The sequence below is a fragment of the Pleurodeles waltl genome, chromosome 3_2, assembly GCF_031143425.1.
Source record: "Pleurodeles waltl isolate 20211129_DDA chromosome 3_2, aPleWal1.hap1.20221129, whole genome shotgun sequence".
Classification (NCBI taxonomy): Eukaryota; Metazoa; Chordata; class Amphibia; order Caudata; family Salamandridae; genus Pleurodeles; species Pleurodeles waltl.
In genome coordinates this window covers 189006878-189028401 of record NC_090441.1, presented here as the reverse complement: position 1 = coordinate 189028401, position 21524 = coordinate 189006878, and the positions used below count along the sequence as shown (strand labels likewise).

The 21524-nt window shown below is 45.4% G+C and overlaps 1 protein-coding gene across 2 annotated transcripts in view; it reads left to right on the top strand.

Annotated features, from left to right (window-relative positions):
- The window catches only part of ABCB6 (ATP binding cassette subfamily B member 6 (LAN blood group)), a 190496-nt gene that overhangs the window by 51369 nt on the left and 117603 nt on the right, over positions 1-21524 (top strand). For both annotated transcript variants that reach the window (XM_069227144.1, XM_069227145.1), the window contains exons 4-6: positions 967-1156; positions 7622-7714; positions 11969-12161. In XM_069227144.1, coding sequence (XP_069083245.1) covers positions 967-1156; positions 7622-7714; positions 11969-12161 — 476 coding nt within the window. The remainder of the gene's footprint in view (positions 1-966; positions 1157-7621; positions 7715-11968; positions 12162-21524) is intronic.

Below are 21524 nucleotides of genomic sequence, written 5' to 3'. Positions count from 1 at the left end.
TTTGGCTGCTTAATTTACTAAAACTTGACAGGCATCAAAGTATTAGTGAATGTTCATCAATTAAATAAATGTGGAAATATATCATTTTACCTCTCCAATTACATAAACAAAACATAAAATAAATATGGATAAATAGCAATAAAATGGCCAAAAACATAACTATGGATAAATACAGACGGAAATGTTAAATAAATAAATGCCATAAAACCAGGACTCCCAGTTGTGATGTAGTGTTCTTTAAAAAGGGGCATCTTCAACTCTTTTCCTAAATTGGAGCAGCGTTGGGGCAGTCCTGATGGGTACAGAGATGTTTTTCTATATCCTGGGTGCAGAGATGGCAAGGACCTGCAGCCTTGTTTTTTTAAGGAAATCCACCAGAGATGATGAGCGTGTTTGCAAGATAAGCGGTAATGCTGCTCATGATGGAGCTGTAAACGGTGTAACTGGTAGTAAACATTGGCCTGCAAGAGGAGCCAATAGAGTTCCATCCACATGCCTGGGGAAAAAAATGCAAACAATGGGTATCATCGCTTAGTGGTCTACGTAGTGCTCCATGATTACAAGCCCACATAGGACTTGCGTATAATTAGTCTCCGGACAAGTCTGTTTAGCTGCCAGCACCCAATCAAAATTTGTCTAACACAGGTTCCTAGTCTGGTTAAAAGTTTGGAAGTCAGACTGTTAGTTTGCAGTTGCAGCGTGTCTTTGTTCAAGTTCTGTTCATAGCAAGTTCAAGTAAAATGAGTCTTGAGTAGTTTTTTTGTTGTGTTGTGTTTTTTTTTTTTAAGAATTGTGAATCTCAGCCTTTTGCTTGCAGAGATCCTCTCCAGAAGCTATAGTCTTTGGTGTCTCCTTGTGTTCAGTTTTGAAGGCTTTGATTTGAAGTGATTTGTTGTTGCTTCCTCATTAGTGTGCAATTTTCCATTTTTCTCTGTGAAGTAATCATGTCCCTTGATTTTTTCACAGCCCCTTATAAGCCAGGACCCTGGGAACCGCTCCACTTGGAAAGACTTCCGCAAGAAGTTGCGTCTCGTGCTGCCATACCTTTGGCCACGAGGCAGTACCTGGCTGCAGTTCGTGGTGCTGCTCTGCATGGGGTTGATGGGTGCAGAGAGAGCCATCAATGTCTTTGTGCCGATATACTATAAGAACATTGGTGAGTGTGCAGCAACGTCTTTGTGCCGATATACTATAAGAACATTGGTGAGTGTGCAGCAGTGTCTTTGTGCCGATATACTATAAGAACATTGGTGAGTGTGCAGCAACAACTTTGGGCCAATATACTATAAGAACATTGGTGAGTGTGCAGCAACAACTTTGGGCCAATATACTATAAGAACATTGGTGAGTGTGCAGCAGTGTCTTTGTGCCAATATACTATAAGAACACTGGTGAGTGTGCAGCAACGTCTTTGTGCCGATATACTATAAGAACATTGGTGAGTGTGCAGCAGTGTCTTTGTGCCAATATACTATAAGAACACTGGTGAGTGTGCAGCAACGTCTTTGTGCCGATATACTATAAGAACATTGGTGAGTGTATAGCAATGTCTTTGTGCCGATCTACTTAGGAACATTGGTGAGTGTGCAGCAACGTCTTTGTGCCGATATACTATAAGAACATTGGTGAGTGTGCAGCAACAACTTTGGGCCAATATACTACAATGACATTGGTGAGTGTGCATCAGTGCCTTTGTGGCGATATAATATAAGAACATTGGTGAGTGTGCAGCAACATCTTTGTGCCAATATACTATAAAAACATCATTGAGTGTATAGCAATGTCTTTGTGCCGATATACTATAAGCACATTTGTAAGTGTGCATCAATTTCTTTGTGTCAATATACTACAAGTAAATTGGTGAATATGCAGCAATGTCTTTGTGGCAATATACTATAAAAGCATTGAAGACTGTGCAGCAATGCCTTTGTGCAGATATACTATAAGAAAATGTGTGAGTGTGCTGCATTGTCTTTGTGTCCATATACTACAAGAACCCTGGTGAGTGTGCAGCAACTTTTTTGTGCTGATATACTATAAGTACATTGGTGAGTGTGCAGCAGCGTCTTTGTGCCGATATACAGTAGGGACACTGGTGAGTATACAGCAAGTCTTTGTCAATATAGTTGAAGAACATCTATGAGGGTGCAGCAGATATACATATTATCTGCAGTGATAAGAAGTAGGAATATGTAGGCAGGCAGGTATATGGTATTTTTATAGTGGCAGCCTACCCAAAAGAGAAAATGTGCAGTAGAGAAGCATAAAGCGAATGAGTGTTAGGAAAGATACCTGGGTTGTGGGCAGGTAATGCATTGTGATGTAGTGCAAGAACCACAATCTGTAGGGTTCTCACGACTCCCCCTCCCCCCAAAACTCAGAGAGGTGACCATTCATGACCGCAGGAGAAAAGTTTGGAGGTAAAGAATTATCAGGGTTTCAGTGAGAAGGGCTCTGGCAAAATATCCTGAAATCTATATGTAGTGTGCATAACTGTGAAACCCAATATAAGATAATGTACAAGGGGTGCTTGACACCCTACAGATTGCAGCACACGTAGCCAAGGACCAGGGGTGAAGGGCGGAGACTGTGAGGCCCCAAAGAGGGTGTACAGCATGTGTGGAGATCCTGTCCAGTCATACAGAGCTTCTGGAAGGAAGGGTTGTGCCATAGTGAAGGTACAGTAGTGTTCCCCATACCAGATGTCCCTCTGGTTAGAGCGCTTGCATTATGCTTCACTCTTATGGAAGGACTAACTAAAAACAACTGGACATTTGTGGACCATATGCTGTTGGTGGTGAAACAAGAAATGGTGGTGGACTGGAAAAAGGCGCTACCACTGATGATTGACAGCTAGGCATGGAGGCTATGGCCGATGGTGGAGATCCGGACCCATAACCTTAGAAATGAGCAGCGATTATCTTTGTAGCATCTGGAGACCATTGATAGACCACCTAAACAAGGGACCACTGTCAGTGTTGCGCCCTAACATTTTGTGAGCGCCACACAGATTTTAATGCACACTCATTGTATGGAGGAGTTTGGGGCAGCCCTCTTCATCAGTGATGTGTTCAAGTGGTATTCACATTTTGCTTTCACCCCCACAGCATAAAGTATGGGGCAATGTCCACTGCAGTTGTTGGATCTCTACTTTGTAATAGGTGGTCTTTTGCTGTTGCACATGTGCCCATCCAACTAAAAAGTGGTCCACTTCCATGCCAGGTTGGGTGGCCAGTTTTTGCTTTCCTCTCATGTTCCTTGCAGTGTTTTTTATATATTTTATTTTTTTTCCATTTATGTATGCCACTTTTAGATAGCGGTATATTTACTTATTTTACACGTATGTTCCCTGTAGTTATTTGGAAAAAAGTAAGTAAAACTTTGCCGGCTAGCCAGACCTGTTGGCCTTGCTAATGCGTGTTTGGGTTTTACTCAACACTGAAGGAGTCTTCTCCTTTTAAGTGTTAAGAATACTCTAGGTTTTGATTCGGGTGTTGGCAGGTTCATCTCAGCATCTAGTCAACGTGTGGCAGGTCCATTCCCTTTCCTGTGACTCTCAGCTGGACTTCCCTCGCGCCGGTGCTCACTGGTTCTGGTTACAGACATTTGATGACAATCACCAACATTGGTGGTGTAAATCTCCTCTGCAGCCTACATGTGGCTTTTAACTTTTATGCCACCGGTGCGTCTTTTACGCTTTAATGCTGTGGCCTTATAGGAGTCAGCCAGATCTTCTGCACTTCTAAGGGACCTGGGAGGTGGGTTAGAAATCTCACAGTGCTCAGGGTGAAAATAAATCCAGTCTATAAATTTAGGTGGAAACCTTAAAAGCCACAATTTCTTACACTACAAAATTGCCTGATTTAATTACTCAGGGGACATATATTTGCAGCCACATTCAGCCCAGAACCTTCCTTAACAGGGGGCAGGAGTGTAATCCAGACACGTATTCTGCCTAGAATATACAAAAAGAGGCTTCACCTTTGGACGGAGCAAGAAATGTTCAGACGAGGATTGTAGCATCTGGAGACCATTGATAGGCTGGTGAGATCCACCTCTCACCAGCCTGTAGTACTTCTCCCTCGCCCACATCCTCCAGCCTTTCACCCGGGTCTTCATCCAATGAACGGAGCTGATGAGCCTCGAAGGCCCTGGGCATCCTTAGCCTTGCTGTGGAAGGAATCCATCTCTGCTTCTCTGATGCACATCTCACTCCTCGCCCGAAAACAATAGATGTTACCTGGAGAAGGTGTGCTGCTAACCGCTAGACTCCCTCAGAAGCTTCAAATTGTATTTATTGAGCCTATACCCATCTTTAAACTCGTACCTGAGGATAACTGCTTTCGTGCGGATTGGTTTTGCAGCTGTATCGGCGCCTGCACCTATTTCACAGGCTTTTTTTATAATGTAGCGCCTAGGAGGCACTATGTTTAGGCAGTTTGTGCCTGGAAGACTCTTGGCAGAAATTACATTGTGTTACAACTCTACCCTAGTGTATATTTAGGGCGTGATTTAAATCAAGGCGGGCGGCTTGCCGTACCACGCAGGGGCGGAGTGAATTACGCCGTCCATATAGCGGAGAGGCTGTCCGCTTGATTTATAAATGGCTACCGACCAAGCAAGCGGCCATTCACAAAAGCATTGACAGGAACCCCCGTCACAGCAGGTCCTGTCAGTGCAGACCCAACCCTGTAGAATTTTCTTTTACTTTACTAAAAGAAAATCGAGAATTGGGATTTTCTTTTTGTAAAGAAAAAAAATGATGCTCCCCTCAGCATTGTAGTCTTCCTCTATGGTGCAGAGTAGTAGTATTACAGTTTTACTGTCCCTTACCTGCCAGGTTTTGCCAGGTGGAAAGACACTGGATCCACCATCTAAATTTGGTTGGTGGACCTGTACTAATTTTTCCGACGGCCCTTACTCCCCAGGCGTGTCTCTGAAGTTTGGCAGAGACGGAGTAGACTCCGCCATAGCCAAAGTTAATGTCTGCCTGAAATTAAATTAGGCAGGCGAACCATTATGTTGGTGGGGAGGGACCTCCGTCACAACAGATTTTGCTTCCCCAACACATAAATCAGGCTTTAGTCTGGTCCTTTGCCTAAGTCTGGGTATGTTTTCAACACAGGCGTCTATTCAGCGCCTCTTGGTGTTCACACGTGGGTTCAGATTTGTCTGAATGCTGGTTATGCGCATGTTCGGGCTTGTTGTGATGTCATCCCTGGAAGGTTGGATGTGGTTTCATCCTGACAGAAGCCACTGTGAGGCGCTTTGGATTGAGACTGAAGACTCGAGGCCCTGTATCGCATTTTCACCCAAGGAATCTTTGTCCTGAAGCAGACCCATGACCGAGTTCTGTTCCGAAACGTGCCTGCAGCCTGTCCCACGGTAGATCATGCCGGCTCACGGGAAAGGTCCTGGGGATCTGCAGTCCTGGCCCTGAATCACATCACTGATAGTGTTACTAGAGTTTGTAAACATTTGGGTGACAAATTTGTTTGAAACAAGTTAAATATTTACGAGTTTTAAGATTAATTTTAGTCGTAAATGATGAAATAATATTGTGTTAAAATGAGTTTGCTGTAACATTTAGAGTGTGTTTATTGATGTGATGAACTCATGGCACAGTACACGAAGACTCCATTTTAATTAAGATGATTGCTGATCGGATTCACCTTTCCCTCTTCTCCTGCTCATTTCCCCACCCAGTCATTGTCCCCCTGTGCCTCTTCTCTCCACACGTTCTTCGCAGGACACTGTGACATAGCTGGTTACTTTCCTCAGAGTGTGTATTGTGAATAGGGATGTCTTCATGTCCCTAATGCTGCAGAGTGTCCAAGGATCCTTCTGGTGTAGTCCAGCTGGGCGCCTGACAGAATACACTATTGTGTGTGTCAATAGTTCAAAATTGTTACTAAATGTTTTGGATCTCTGGACCCCAACACCACAGAAGCAGTTGGAGTCTTATGTAGAAGGGGGTTAGTAGTAGTGCATTAGAATTTATGACACATGCATTTGTCATTGGTTAATGTTGTGCTATCTGTAATCATGCCATGCTTAGACACGCTTTCCGTATTACCCTGTGTGCTATCAAATTCAAAATCCTCTCCTTTTTGAGGTGAGCCAGAGATTTTTCCCTTTCCTCCATGGACTCTGTCTGAATTTTGAGAGACCTTTCCTTTTCTCCTAAGAGATGCTGTCTGTTTCCTCCGTGATCCATACAGTTACATTTTAGAGACTTGTCTTTCCTCTAGGGATGCTGTCCATTTCTCTTAGGTTTTTGATGTTCATGTGGGACTTAGAATTATTTTGATTTGAGCCTTTGTGGCAGAGATTTTGCCTTTATTCTTCACTACCGAATTCTTTGAGGTTTCGTAATAAAACACTTTACCTTTTTCCCTGATCTAGAACTCCCTTTTTGAGGGGTCCCAGTTGCTATTTTATTATTCTGCTAAACTTTGTTGGGCATGATTTTGATGAGTGTGCTTCTCTTATCGCAAGACCAAGGGTGCTGGAGAGGAAACGCCAGACATAATTTTGGAATGATTTAAATGTATTGGCACATTAAGGTTTTGGGGTTCTGATCCCACAAAAGCGAGTCAAAGTGGGGCACTGGGAATGTGTCGCACAGCAACTAAGTGTTTACTCACGTAAGACAGAGTGGTCATGGTTATATTTCTACAGTCAATGTTGGGTCTGGTCTTTGGGACAGCTGTAGAAAGTTAATGCATACTATACATAGATATAGGGGCATTGGATCCGTGGGCTTCATCCAGTGGTCTGCTCAATCGTCATTCTCAGTTTGCTTTCGCCCACCTGCAGCATGGGGCAGTGGGTCAACCCACTATGATCATTGGCTCCCTTCACTCTGAGTGAATGTCTAAAACCTCTGCACATTGTTCACATTCACCTAATAGTAGTCCCTTGCTCCTCACTGACAAATCTGGTTCAAATTGTGTTTTATTTTGTTCATTTTTGTAGACTTTACTTTAAATCCCAGCATTTTATTTTATCTGCACATCGTTTGCCCAGTTTCTTTACATCTCCTTTTTAAGTTGCTCTTATCAATTGTTTTACATAGCAGCTGCCTCCAATTTCATTGCTTGGCTAGATGGTAATTGATTTTTGTCTCCTTCACAAATAATAAGAGTAAAAGCCTTTGAAATTTAGCAGAATGTATTTTTAAGTTGAAAAAGGACCTAGATTATAAATACATTTCACAAATACCTATTTGGATTGAGTTGCTAAAGTTTTAACAGATATATCCAGGTCTGTAAGCTTATTCCGTACTATTGAGCATAAAAATTCAAGGTGGATGTGGTGTATGTTTCTCCTGGTCTCCCACCACCGATGACAAAGTAAACATTGAGCTGTTGTCAGAGGGAAGGGAAGGCAATAAGCACATTTTTAAATGTGAAAGGTGTCTCTGCCACATGCCACAGAGCCCTAGGTCTCTGTCTGTGCTGAAACCTCACATAGACGCTGCCGCACCCAACAGGAGGCCCTGGACCTGACTACCTACTGGCGAATGCCGCTCGATCCCACCATCACCCCCTTAAGAAATGTCCCTCTTTGGATCCCACATTGTGCTGCTAACCATGTCTTTTATGTTCTCTTTTTTCAGTAAATGAGATGTCTGGGGAGACGCCGTGGCCCACCCTTGCTCGCACTGTGTGCATTTACGTGGCGCTGAAGTTTCTGCAGGGAGGAGGAGCAGGTAACCCCACATCTGATGTTAGTGTGGGGGTGGTGGGTGCAGGAGGGGGCTAAATTCTGGGTGCTGTTAAGTGTGGGGTGTGTTCAATTTTTATGAATTCTCATCTCTGGAGTTGTATTGCAGATCCTTCTGGATGTCCTGTAGTCACTTTTCCTCGTTTAGTTTCAGATGTCCTCCAAACCCCCCTGAGAATGCTAGTGAGATCTGCAGGGGACCTTCCCCTCTCTCCATCTGATATATCACTCGGATCTGTTACCAAAGCTCTTGTCAGTGATTCCGCTAGAGCCCTCCTCCTCTCCATGCAGGATGTCACCAGACGTCTTCCCCTCACTTCATTAGTGATGTCACCACTGATTCCACTCTCCATCACTGATATCTCCCAACTCCTTCGCTTTCCTGTGAGTGATATTGCTAGAGCCCTCTTAATGAAAATATATCCCCAGAGCTCTCCTGTTCTCCATCCCCCTCTTTTCATTAGCGACATCACCAGTGGCTCCTGTCTATCACAGGTATTCACCCAATCCCTCACCTCTCCATCACTAACATCAATAGAGCTTTCTCCATCGGATGTCACCAGAGATACACTGGTTTCTATCAGTGCTGTCTTCAGAGCTCGATAGGTTCCCACCACTGTTGTCATCCGAGAACCTTTCCCTTCTTCGAGATATGGCAGTAGAAGCCATAAGTGATCTCACCATGATGCTGTAAGACCCTCCACCAACCAGATCATGTCATCCATAGAGGCCCAGTCCAGTTCCTTACCTGAAAGGAACACAGTATCCCTCTTCTGTGGAAATACTCCTTCCTTCTCAGGTAACCAACAGTGGGTTTTGATGTTCTGTCTAGTGACAAACGAAGAGATGTGGTAGAAAATAAGGCGAGTATGCCGCAGGTTTAGTTTGATGCTTTATTCAAGAGATCATGTACTGAGCGATCACAGCATCATCAGTTTCAGCAGAGCGTAGCCACTTCACCTGGGACTATCTTCAAAGCATTGCCTCAGCAGCAGGTAAAACCTGTCTAGGGCCACCTTCCCTACAGTGAGCACATGAAGCCTGCAGCAGGCGCCTTGGCTGCTGAGCACAAGGCAAGCACTGTGTTTGAAGTCCTGGTAGGACACAGACCATGTCTCTACTCCAGGATGGGAGACATTTGAGAACAAATGAGATATTAGGTTGCTGCTCTCCTGAGATTTGTGTGGTGATGGAATTGGCTGATCGCACATGCAAAAATGTCTTAGATCAAAACATTCTAGGAGGTGACAATTTTGAGTGTAGTTGTTTTCTGAGGAGAGCAGACCATGCCTGCGGATCGGCCGTGCCAGATCTCTGCCCTGCCAGTCATGGCATCAGTAGCAGGCACCTGATATCCTCCTTGAAAGAAGGACATCATCAGTGGCGTAGACTTAACACCCTTCTTGAAAGAAGGCTATCTGTGTCATGGATCCTATCTTCACCAGGTGTAGACAAATACCAGTTCCATGGTGTGAATTACTGGGCAGTGTGCTGCAAGTCACCACATAGGGCTACCAACTCCGTGAGCAAGGAACTGGGCCCTGAAGTGGCGTAGACCTCAAGACGGGGACTTGCTCCTCTTAAACGGTGGGACTTAGCGGTTGCTCGACATCAGTGTAGTCCTCAGGCAGAGCTCATTAGTGTTAGCTGAGTACTGTAGGTGGGCTTGACAGATGCATAGGTAAACCTTTTTCCACATGTGGTTGCGTGGCATGTTGTGTGCCATCTACTGTTTAACATCCAGAGTAGGTATAGGACAGTCCAGGGATGTTACGGGCATTCACAGACAGTCCGAGAGGGAGTGCAGATCCAGGCTTTACCTCACTAAAGTGTAAACAAGCCCTTACAGCACATGAGAGAGTAGAGTTGTGTAAATGAGTTTTGCATCTCAAGTCAGTGTTTGTAGTCCGCTTTCCTCAGAGCTGTGGTTGTGTTGTATTACGCTTTACTCCGCTGCCACATGGCAGGTTGTAAATAAAGGTTCGAGTGGGACACCTGGACAGTTTACAAGTGTCTTACTTTGTGGGGAGATGCACGCCGGAGATTTTATAGTCCCTCCGACCAGTTTACTTAGAAAAATGGTTGTACCTCAGGGCAATAAAAAGTAGTGTGTAACTTCTGATGTCTGCTTTAAACAAGTATTCCACATGCATCAGGTTTGTGGAAAGTGAATAAGCTGGAAAAGGAGCCTTTTCAACTCCTGACACTTGGTTATAGGGACTTTGGTCTTCTCTGATAGGCTCGCAGGCCTCCACGCTGGATCTGAATCATGCGTCCAGCGATAAATCATGAAACTTGATCATTTCTCCCTCTGAGGCAGGTGGTGGAAATAGCTGGTTAAAAGTAGACACAGCAAGTGGAATCAATACCTTTATTGCTGATTCCCCCCAGTAACTCCTCAGTTCTAGGATGTCCCTCATGGTACCCTAGTATCGGTAAATTTGCTCAGCATTGATGCTGCCCGATGCTTCACGACACTCATCATGAGGGCCATGGATCTCTCTCTAAAATTGCGATTAATGCTGTAAAAGCAGTGTAGGAGTCTCCAAGCTGGTGCCCCCTAGACAAAGGTCAATTCATGGGGCACATTGGTGTTTCACCTACTTTAAGCCAGCCTAGATACTTTAAGTGTTCATTACCCCCCTAGTTTTCATCCCTCTCCCCCTGCATGTTTGACAGGGTTCTGTAACGTGGCGATAGCATAATGGTAGAAAAGCAGAAGGGAGTATGGACACTTGTTATCCCCAATGATGAAGTGGATAATTCGCTTATTGGTGTTATTTGAACTGTCGTAAGGACTTATATGTGTCAGATTCTTTACCTTTTGACTGATGCACTGGTACACATGTATACCACGCAAGTGACTGCTTTTGTACACTATCGTGCTGATACTTGCTTGTTATTTTCTTTTTTTTTCAAACTAATCAAAGAAATAAAAATAAAAAAAGCAGTGCAGGAAGTAAGCTTTCATTGAGCCGGATCCGGGCTGACCCCACTGAAATATGTCAAATGTGTCCTGGTATAATCTGTTGCCATGGACACACTCAGCACCACCAGGCACATCATCTGCTTCTGTTCGGAGCAGCAACCTGGAGGAGATTGAAGCGGCTTTCTTAGTTTACTTTCCAGCCGGGCCCAAAACAAAGGCTGAACTTAGAAGCCATCAGTCCTCCTTCTGATCGAGTATCATCCTGACTGGCAGCTAAAGTCCTAGATGCCAATACAGGAGATGGACTCAGTGTGTTATCATTTCACAAGTACTTAAGAGAAACTGTGATTTGGCTGCAGGTTTTTGATTTTGTTCAACCACTGTATGTAAGAGATATGCGTGTACTGTACACGTCAGAAGTGTTGGTCTGTGCAAGTAACTACACAACAACTTAAATAGCATTTACTCATTTATTTATTTTTAATTATTTTACGTGCTACCCATCCCAGTGTAGGGTATCAAAGCACTTTACATCACAGGCACACATTATACAGAGACAATAAGGCATATATGTGTGTTAATCATTTACAAGGCCTGTTACATGTGTTACAAGGTGTAAGAGTCGCCTACAGCCCTTACCTGCAGGCATTATAAGTTAAGAGTGCACAGTCGGGGGAATCACAGTCTGAATTTAAAATCTAACGCAGTGGTTGGTGTTGTGTGAACCAAGATATGGACCTCTGTGTCAAAAGCAGTAACCTACTTCAGCATAAAATATAAATCTGTCGTGTGCGTGTTACACTACGAGCCTTGCGGGAGGGGCATTAAACGTCCATGCTACTTTGAGTCTAAGTTGCGACTAGACAAAACACAGATCTCTCCCAGAGCTGAACTAACCATCAGAGTTATATTACCGGTATCATTATCCTCTGAGTATCACTGTGCACACAGAGCTAGCCACACCAGGTACCTTAACCCCATAGGATATCAAAATGGCTACAAACTCAGCCCTTTGTGAACAATTAAGTAAGCCAGAACAGGTTTACTGTCACATTTGTCCTTATTGCCAATTTCTTAGTGGCAGAGTTTAAAAATATATATATATATATAAGTTGACTGTCGCACTCCGCTTTTCATGACTTCGCCCCTCGTGACCCTGCTGCCATACCTTGACCCCAATTTATATGTTCCCATATAGATCTTTTCAATTCCAGCACTGCCTAAAAGTGTGGAAAGTCCTGTGATCGTGAGTAGATCCCAGCAGGTCATCCTGGTGCGCGCTCTCTTACCTGCACTTGCTTCTCTCCACAGGTTCCACAGGCTTTGTCAGCAACCTGCGAACCTTCATGTGGATCCGGGTCCAGCAGTACACCAACCGCGAGGTGCAGACGCGCCTCTTTGCCCATCTCCACGGCTTGTCCTTACGGTGGCACTTGGGGCGCAAAACTGGCGAGGTGCTGCGCAGTGTGGACCGGGGTACCAGCAGCATCAACAGCCTGCTCAGGTAAGGAAGAGATGAAGGTAGATGGCTGACCTTGTTTCCTTGTTCCTTTGACTTTATTCAGATGACTTGTTCGGCGACGAAGAGAAATATGTGGTAAGCCAAGGCATAGGTCAAGACATGGTGATACGAGGCAGCAAGCAGCAAATGTTTGAAAGGGTTAAAACCAATGATGCAAGCAAGGGACTGATGCGTGAAAAGGAAGAGGTAAAGCTGTGAAGGGAAAAAGGAGGCATAGATCATATGTAGAATAACATAGGTGTGTAGAATCTTTACAGATTTGGTGTAAATTGTGAGAGCTATTTTCTTCTGCTTGGTGAATCCTACTTGTAACACTAACGCACAAAGAACAGACTTGCCCTCACAGCCAAGAAGCCCAATTTTTGGCTCCACCTCCCAATTACTTGAGAAATGTGTCTATTGTGGGTGGATTTCTAACTCCTGGTGTGCCACAGTTGAAAAATGCAGAGCATTTGCTGAAAAAGTTTGGGATTGCCTCACACAGCCCCTGGTGTCATGCTTCATCTTTGGCCATTCCATGCTCACCAAAGCATGCTCTAATGGCGGATGGGCCGTTGTTGTCAGACTGAAGGAAAATCAGGGAAAAAGTGGGGTATCCAGATAAAATTCTCTACCACCTACCAGAAGTACATTCTAAACTTTATTCAGGGCGAAGGAGGGGTGATTAAAACAAAAAGCCTGACAAAGGAAATGCAATTATGACATCCTTGTTCCCCTTTGATCGACATGTTTCAGAACTTGAATGGTCCACCATGGGATCCAGGGCTTTTATTAGGACCAAACAGACCCTATGTGACCCTAACTTGATTCCCTTTTCAAAAAACACACACACATACACATACACACACACACATATACTACTTGTGCACATGTGGCCAATACCAGATCTCTAATCTCTGGTTATCTTTTCAGGTGAATATTCCTTCTTGGAAGGAGGTGTTATAAAGAGATTTATATATCATGAGGTAACAAATTATACATAAATCAAAACTGCAAAACACAAACGAATATATAAATACAAAACAAGACATAAATGTAACTTGTGGTTGCCAAGGATCAATACACATAGTGGCTTTGTGGGAGGATAGCATTGGACATCCTTCTGTGTAGAGAATGTATCTCTTTAGTGTGTGCACTGCACACAAAAAAGTGGCTCATTCTTGTGTGAACCCAATCACCCATAACATGCCACAAAGCTGTGAAGCATCCATGCCCCCCATCACATTCCTACTACTGTCTCTCACCCTAACTCCAGGATATCCACACTTAATGGAGGAGTGGAGCGGGGGATCCTTGTAGTCACAAACTATGGGAATGTTGGGGGAGAAGCACAGGAGGTCAGTGCATCAGTCATGGAACCTCCTGGCCGTCTCCTTTAAGTGCCACCAGAAAACCCACTTACTTCGTCAAAGGTTACCCCCCGACCGGAACACCGATTCGTTATTCCTTTCTCCACCTGAAGCAGCTGGGTCTAGCAATAGCTTGGGATAATGAATTCAGGCGCCGGGTTAGCATGTGACTGGAATAAAGGTATCCAGCAGGGATAAATGTACGGCTAAGTATCTAAGTGAAAACCTAAATTTTTCACTGAAAAATTACTTCTTTATTATGATTAAATCAATTAAATCTTAGAGTCACCAGGACACACCTACTCAACTAAATATCACTAACACACAGTATACATAACATAAAGACAAAATACAAATAGTTATATAAAATTACTACACACAATACAATTAAGCCAGAAGTTCCTTAGGGCACCGTAATACATTAATCATAAGCTGCTTAGCCATCCAGTGGCAAGCAGGATCACTCAGAGGTAATGACAGTTGTACAAGGAGGGTATCTTCCATCAGCGAAAAAAGTCAGTCACTGGTGTAAGTATCCGATACCATCCAAAGTTATTAAATCCAATATTTCAGAAATTCCAACAGTCACTCCTCCGAAAATGTAGTCGACGCGTTTCGGCCTTTATAAATCTGGCCTCCTCCGGACAGTGGAAACAGTGCCTATATACACAAAATACCAAATTAACTACAAAATAGAAACGCACTTAAACAAAAAAACACCACCCGGTGTGAACAAACAACACCAGTTCACCATAAGGAAACACCAGTGTGTGAATAAAAAGAAGGGGTGATGTCAGAGGCGACACAACACTTTTACCACATGGTAAATGTTTTTGGAACATAGAAGCAATCGTATTTTAACTATCAATCACTTGTAGAGGCTATCTGAATTTTCGTGTCAGTGTAGTATTGGCCTAATATAACAAACACACTTACATCTGGGTCAACAAATAATGGAGAGGCCCTACAGTACGTGGGCTGCAGTCGAAATGGATGATGGGTGGTGCAATGCCCCATGGCCGTATGGGGAATTTAGTTGGAGTACAGCTGCATTCATATGAGAAACTGTCAATCCGTTGTGGAGGCAAACTGGATTTTCATCTCTTGCATGGTAATGGTCTGGTGTGCCAAAGTACTATGTATGGGTTAACAAACAATGAAAAACCCCTCTGTACATAGGTCGTAGACAGAACCGGTGCCCTGCGCCACTTGGAAAATGTAGTGTGCAGGGGTGAAGATGTATAAATAGAACAGTCACCAGGCTGTGTGCTGTATTCACACCACCTTGGGCACAGAACACCTGAGCTAAGCTGATTTACACATTTAATGATAAACCAGTACACTAAAATATTGGGACTTATGTTTTATCCCTGATACGAGCATCCTAGTTGTAGACGTGTTTGCACATATTCACTGGTAGGCATGATCCTCATTTCGGAAGGAGGACAGGCATGGACTGTGCTTTCATTGTTAAGAACCAGGACACCTCTTTATCTCAACCGCTATAATCCTGGAAATGCTGTCCTTCCGTTCCCTATTTGGTGGTTCCTTTGAAGGTTTTCCATATTTGGTTGGATGTTCGTCAGTAGAGCGTGTACTCTGCCAGTTAGGGGGTGCACCCAGAGAGTATAGTTGGTACTGCTCCCTTGTCTGGGGTTGTGGGGAGCCGTACGGTTAGTGGACATGGGTTATCATCACACCCCTTGGGCTGTGCCCTGGAAGGAAAAGACTGGTTTCTCCCTTTTAAAACTGATGTTGGATTATTGCCTTCCCAACGTGAGCAGTGGGTTGCGTTCCAGGTGTACCTTGATGTCCACTGCAGGAGTGACCAGGTGTGGCCTGTAAGGGCGGTCACAAGTGGTATGAAGGGATGATCGGGTGTGTTTTGAAGGCTGGTCAGGGTTACTATGCAGGGCTAGTGAGGGAGGATCTAGGGTGGTCTGTAGGGATTGTCCGGTTGCTCTGTTGGGATGGTCACTGGTGGTCTGTAAAGGTGGTGTGAAGGGATGGTCTAGTGCGATATGAAGGCATGGTCTTGGGTAGTATGCAGGGATGGTGAATGATTGTCTGTGGGGATGGTCTGGAGGGGTTTGTAGAGATTGAATGGTGTGGTCTGTAGTGATGAACACTGCTGGTCCGTAGGGATGCACATCAGAATCAAACCGGAGAGGTAGAAGTATCAGGCTACCACTCAGCTTCCCCACTAACCGTCTTCCAGTATCAGCAGGAGTGAAACCACTCATCCCAGTATTCACCAAGGAGTCCCTCTAGTTTCTTTTGGAAGTCCCTCACCAGCTATTTTCTACCACAAGTATATTATTACTCCGGTGTACTCAAAGCTAATAGCACCATCATGGGATCGCCTTCTTCCCCTAACCTAGGGGGTAGTTTCCACATAAGTCCAGGAAACTATTAGGGATCCGTGAACAAAGCTACTAAAAAGTGCAGTGAAAGTGAGAGTGATCTGAGGATGCCTCTACCACTCTGCTACAGTCCAACTTTACTATGGCTGGGAAAGGGTATTAGGACACACACATATCAGGTCAGGTCGACAGGTTTCAGCCCACTCTTGTCCAAAAGGGTCATTGGCTTTCTTCAGGACCAAAGAATCAGCAGATCCCAAAGTGCCCAGATATGGGTTTTACCTTCCTGGACTTCTCAATTTAGTGCGATGACTTTGCAAGCTCCATACTTGTGGTGCCCAACTGCTCCTATGGTGAAGACATATATATATATATATATATATATAGAAGTAATATTGTTAATTAATATAATTTATTTGCTATAACTACCTTCACACCTTTTTCTAATTTGAAGGTGTTCACTCATACCTCACTTTGTGCACTACCCTAGATGAACTAACACATACCACATATTCAAAATGTATTTACCTAGTCCAAAAGAAAACAAACATAAAAATGAAAATAGAACAAAGATAAAAATGAGAAAATTCCTCCCTGTGTTTTTTATGGCAGTCCCCCCGAATTCTAAGATGACCTCCTTTATTCAACACCCACAATTGTCTCCCATTTCACTTACCTTATTAAGAGAATCACCTTGTCCTTTGTTTTTATTACAGAGTCACATCTCTTGATGTTTTACATCATTATAAAGGCAAGCAGATGTGAACATCATTAATCTGCTTATACTTATAATAGCCTTCGCCTAAACCTTCCTCTGTTAATCAGTGTTAAATAAATTAATTTCAAATCGATGGGCATTATTAAAATGGGGAAGCTTTCCTTGCACTGGATGCCCAACTGGCAGCAGGCAACAGATACAAGACAATCAAAAGACAGTCAACAAGCGGGGGTTCTGTTAGATATTCCCTACTCACTTATGTGTAATGGCCTCAATCATCGCATTAACTTATAAAGATGTTATAAATCTATCCTCGCGCTAAAATACCCTGCCCCTTCTATTCCTAAAGGGCTCCTGGTTGAAACTACCACAATGCAGTCAAATGCTGCTCTTTAAAAGCACCAAAGTTTGGCTTTGAATGTACATAAGTATTAATATGTGATAAAAGGCCTCCATGTCATTTCGACAAGCAGGCCAAACCCACTCATAAAGTTAGGACTCTCTCTTCTCCGTACCCAAGTTATGATAATTATAATCACATTCATTTCCAAGGTTGCCTCTTTCACACACTAGAATATGTTTATTTTATCTCTGAAAACTCTCATCTTAACTCCCAAAAATCAGCAATTATATAAAACAGAGAGAAGGCCTCCGCTTTGAAGAGGGCACCACAGTTAAGTAACTTCTGCACTCTAACAACATGCTCTGAATAGAAAACTAACCATGATTTATGGCTCGCCCCTCCTTCTTATCTTCCAGAGGTTGTTTCTTTGAAACATTATTAAATGCTTCTAATGTTATGTGCCCCTCCACTTACTTGTGTTAATGTCTTAAAATTCACTCGCACACAGCTTGTATGACCAGGTAGTTACAAACTGTGGCCTGTGGCTTTGGCCTCTGTGTGTGTCTATCACAATAAGCCTGTGATTGCTCACAGCTGTGGATCAGACGGTGTGATTTAGCTGCTGCACGAGAAAGAAACGAAACCCTTCCATAAATACAATGTTTTTTTTATAATAATATATTTTTTTCAAATATTTCAAAAAAGGGAAAGGCCTCCAGGTCCTGAGGAATTATAAAACAGTTTTTAGGAAAAGTAGAAAATGGGGGTGAATGCACTTTTCTCTACTGCATGCTATTATTCAAATCGAGCTTGTAGCTCTCATCATCACATATAATCCACCAATCTGATATTTTTTTCAAAATTACCCCGCAATTAATTCTTATTTTATTATCTCATCTATATGGTTGGAGCCTTGAAAAAAGTAAACAGGAGTCAAAAATAATAAATAAAGAATTATTAACTATCTATGGAACTGGGCATAAGAATTTCTTCGGCTGTCTCCCATCCAACTGCCAGCCAAGCCCACCCCTGCTTAGCTTTCTAAATAAATCTTAAAGAATATCAATTTAGTCAAGTTTTAGGGCCCTGCTGTTGTTACTCCAAAGCCTAGGAACTAGCTACTATTTTTTGAGGAACCAGGGCAAAAAGATTCCTTTGTTTCCACTTAAAGACATAAAATGAGTCCAGAGTCTAAATCACAATTCTATTATTTGCTAGGGAAGAGATGTGTGTAATCTTTTAAGTGTATCATGGTCATTTATGGATTATTAAAGACTGACAATTCCAGGAACAATTCAACATATAACTCCATCCTCAGTCTTTTCAAGTTTAGATTTTTTCTGGGAAGAATTATTTGGATGCATCTACTTTACTTCTTCCTCTTATGTCCTCGTTCCTCCACCCCATAGTTAGTACTGACTCTACAGAGTTGTTAGCAAAAGTCACGGATCTCTATTACATCACTTGGGTCCACGGGATCTCACCATTAAGGCCCTGGTGATGTGTCTTCAAACGGTAAATCCAACGTTGTTCTTTTTGTAATAAGTTTCTGTCTGCATGGGGGAGGAGCCAAGATGGCGACCGCGAGGGACGCTTAAGTAAGCGCTCCGTATCGAGCCCGCCACGAAAACATCTCCGGGGCGCTCCTGGGGCTCCGCTGCCATATCCCTGAGGTGGGATCCGCTTCTGGGACCGCTCTCCCCTCGCCGACGGCTTTGAAGGCGATCGGGCGGCCGGGCGGAGAGGCTGCCGCGGAGCAGCTCGAAGCAGGGAGCTGCGGCCGCCATTTTGTCAGCCGCGACGGCTGAGACACTGCCCTGAACACTAAACAAGAGGTGGGTGCGCGGAAATGAGAGCGGACCACCTCGCGAGGGCGATAAGCCCATATTTTGCATCTACACTGTCCTGGGCGCCCCCCCTCCCCGCTCGCCTATCGGCCGCCGGAGTTTCCCCCCCCCCACCAGGCGCCGGGGGCTCCGTGGAGCGGCGGGGGACTAGCGGCGGGGGTGGCAGGGGCCCCGGGTGGGTGCCCCCATCACAGCTGAAAATAAGGGGAGAGACGCGCCTCCCCCTCCGCGAAAGGCCCTGTGGGACCACAACAACAGGCCAGGGGTGAATTTGTTTCACGAGCGGGGTGGGACCCGCTCCCTGGACCCCCCAACTGCTTTACATGGCTATGAGGCCTGTCGGGCGGCTGTGAACCCGGCCGCAGCAGACGCGCTCTCTCCAGGAGGCCACTGGCGCGTCTCCCCCTGGGGTGGGGTTTTGCACCAAATTTGGAGGTTCGGACGGTGAGGCGGGCGCACGGCGGCTGCGGGGACCGCCGCGAAGGGAACTGGGAGCCATAGCCTCCGCCTCGCACCGACTACCCCCTCCCGCCCACGAGGGGGGGGGTGAAGGACGGGAGATGAATCCTGATGTGGGCCCCTGGGGGTGCCTCCCTACCTCATGACTGATGGCGTGGCGCGCCCATCCCGGGAGTCGACACTGGACCTGCAGCTAGATATCGAAGCCACCACAGACGAGTTACGCGCAGGGTCGGTCCGGATTGGGCTAAGCCATACCCTCTGTTAAATGGCGCCGACCTGCACCACAGGGTGGAACACTGCTTAAAGAACTGTGCGAGCCCGTAACACACTAAGCGAATACACTTGGGAACGTCACTCCTCCGTTCCATACTGAAAGAGGACCAAGAGCCTGGAGCTGGCTGCCGACCGGGGGCTCGAAGCACGCGTGCGGACCCAGCGACGGGAGGTACCAGACCGCCTGAATAAGATCTCACTCAGAGGACCACCAGCGGGGCCGTAACCTCAAAAACCGAAGCGCGCACTGGCGTGGCCCCGCGGGGATATATATGCCCTCCTTGTCTGCAGGGCCCAGAGAACGTAGGTGAGCGCGTGATTGTAGGAGGAATCAGGCCACAACAGATAAGTCAAAATGGCCGGAAGGCCCAAATCAGCTAAAAACCAGGATCGGAACACGCATGGCCAGGCTCCTGGCAATCAGCAGCATACGCCCTCTCTGCAGTCGTTGGAGTCCACGCTCATGTCCCATTCCTCGCAATTCGAGAAAGTATTACAAGCAATCATGGATACTAAAACCTCACTGGAGACCAGGATAGACACGGTATCGCAAGATCTGAACATCCTCAGAGTAGACCATGGCAAACTATCTGATAAAGTGAAGACAACGGAGGCGGCGCTAAGTGAACTGGCCCCCACGGTAGCGGATAACCAAAAACAAATTCTCCGCCTAGATGCAGAAGTAAAGTCACTGCTGAGAAGAGCAGAGGAGGCGGAGGGCAGATCCCGCCTCAACAACATACGGTTTCTTGGTTTTCCTGAAAAATCACTGGATCAAATCTCAGAGCTCCTGTTGGAACACTGGTTAATTAAAGAGGTCCTGAATGGAACCCCATCCAAATTCTTCTCAGTGGAAAGAGCATACGGAATTCCCGGACGCCCTCCGGCACCGGGTCAACCTCCGAGACCGCTGATAGCTAGGTTTCTAAACTTCAGGGACCGGGATACGATACGTTCGATGGCATATGTTGCTGCAGATACACATGTTTGGCACAGTCCGCTGCCTGGTGTTGGGCTCGGAGTATTACAAGTTGTTTTTCTTCGAAGAAGTCTTTTTGGTCACGGGACCGAAGGACTCCTCCCTCCTCGGCTCCATTGCGCATGGGCGTCGACTCCATCTTAGATTGTTTTTTTCCGCTGTCGGGTTCGGACGTATTCCTTTTCGCTCCGTGTTTCGGTTCGGAAAGTTAGTCAAAATCTCGGAAGAAAGCGTCGGTATTGTTCCGTTCGGTATCGGGATAGTTAGGTACATCGACACCGATCATCGGAAAACTTTGGGGTAGTTTCGATCCCCCACCGGGGCCTGGTCGGCCCGACCGCGTGCGACATCGAAGCCGATGGAACGGACCCCGTTTCGTTTCTGCCCAAAATGTCACAGTAAGTATCCTTATACAGATCAGCACTTGGTCTGTAACTTGTGCTTGTCCCCCGAGCACAAGGAGGATACCTGTGAAGCCTGTCGAGCCTTCCGGTCCAGAAAAACAGTCCGGGACCGAAGAGCCAGGCGTCAACAAATGGCGTCCACGTCGACAAAACAACGTTTCGACGAGGAAGAGGAAACATTCTCGGTTCCGGAATCAGAATCCGGAGACTCCGACGTCGAACAACAGCAACAAACTGTGAGTAAGACGTCGAAAAGTAAATCCATCGACAAACCGAAAGCCCAGGGGACGCCACTGCCAACAGGCCATGGCTCGACCCATAAAACAGGCGACCCGTCGAAGGCGCCGAAAAAGGGCACGCCCATAGCGAAGACACCCGACTCCGGTCGAGGGACCGCCATGGAGCAACCTCGGAGCCGAGAAAGCGGCTCCGAGAGACTAAAACAAGATACCGGCACCGAAAAACATCGGCACCGAGAATCCATGCCGAAAGGAACAAAAAATCTGTCGGTGCCGAAACCGAAAAAAGATTCTCTCTCGGCGCCGAAAAATACCACACCTTCATCCTACTCAGAGGAACAAGGAATAAGTGGCCAAATGCACAGATT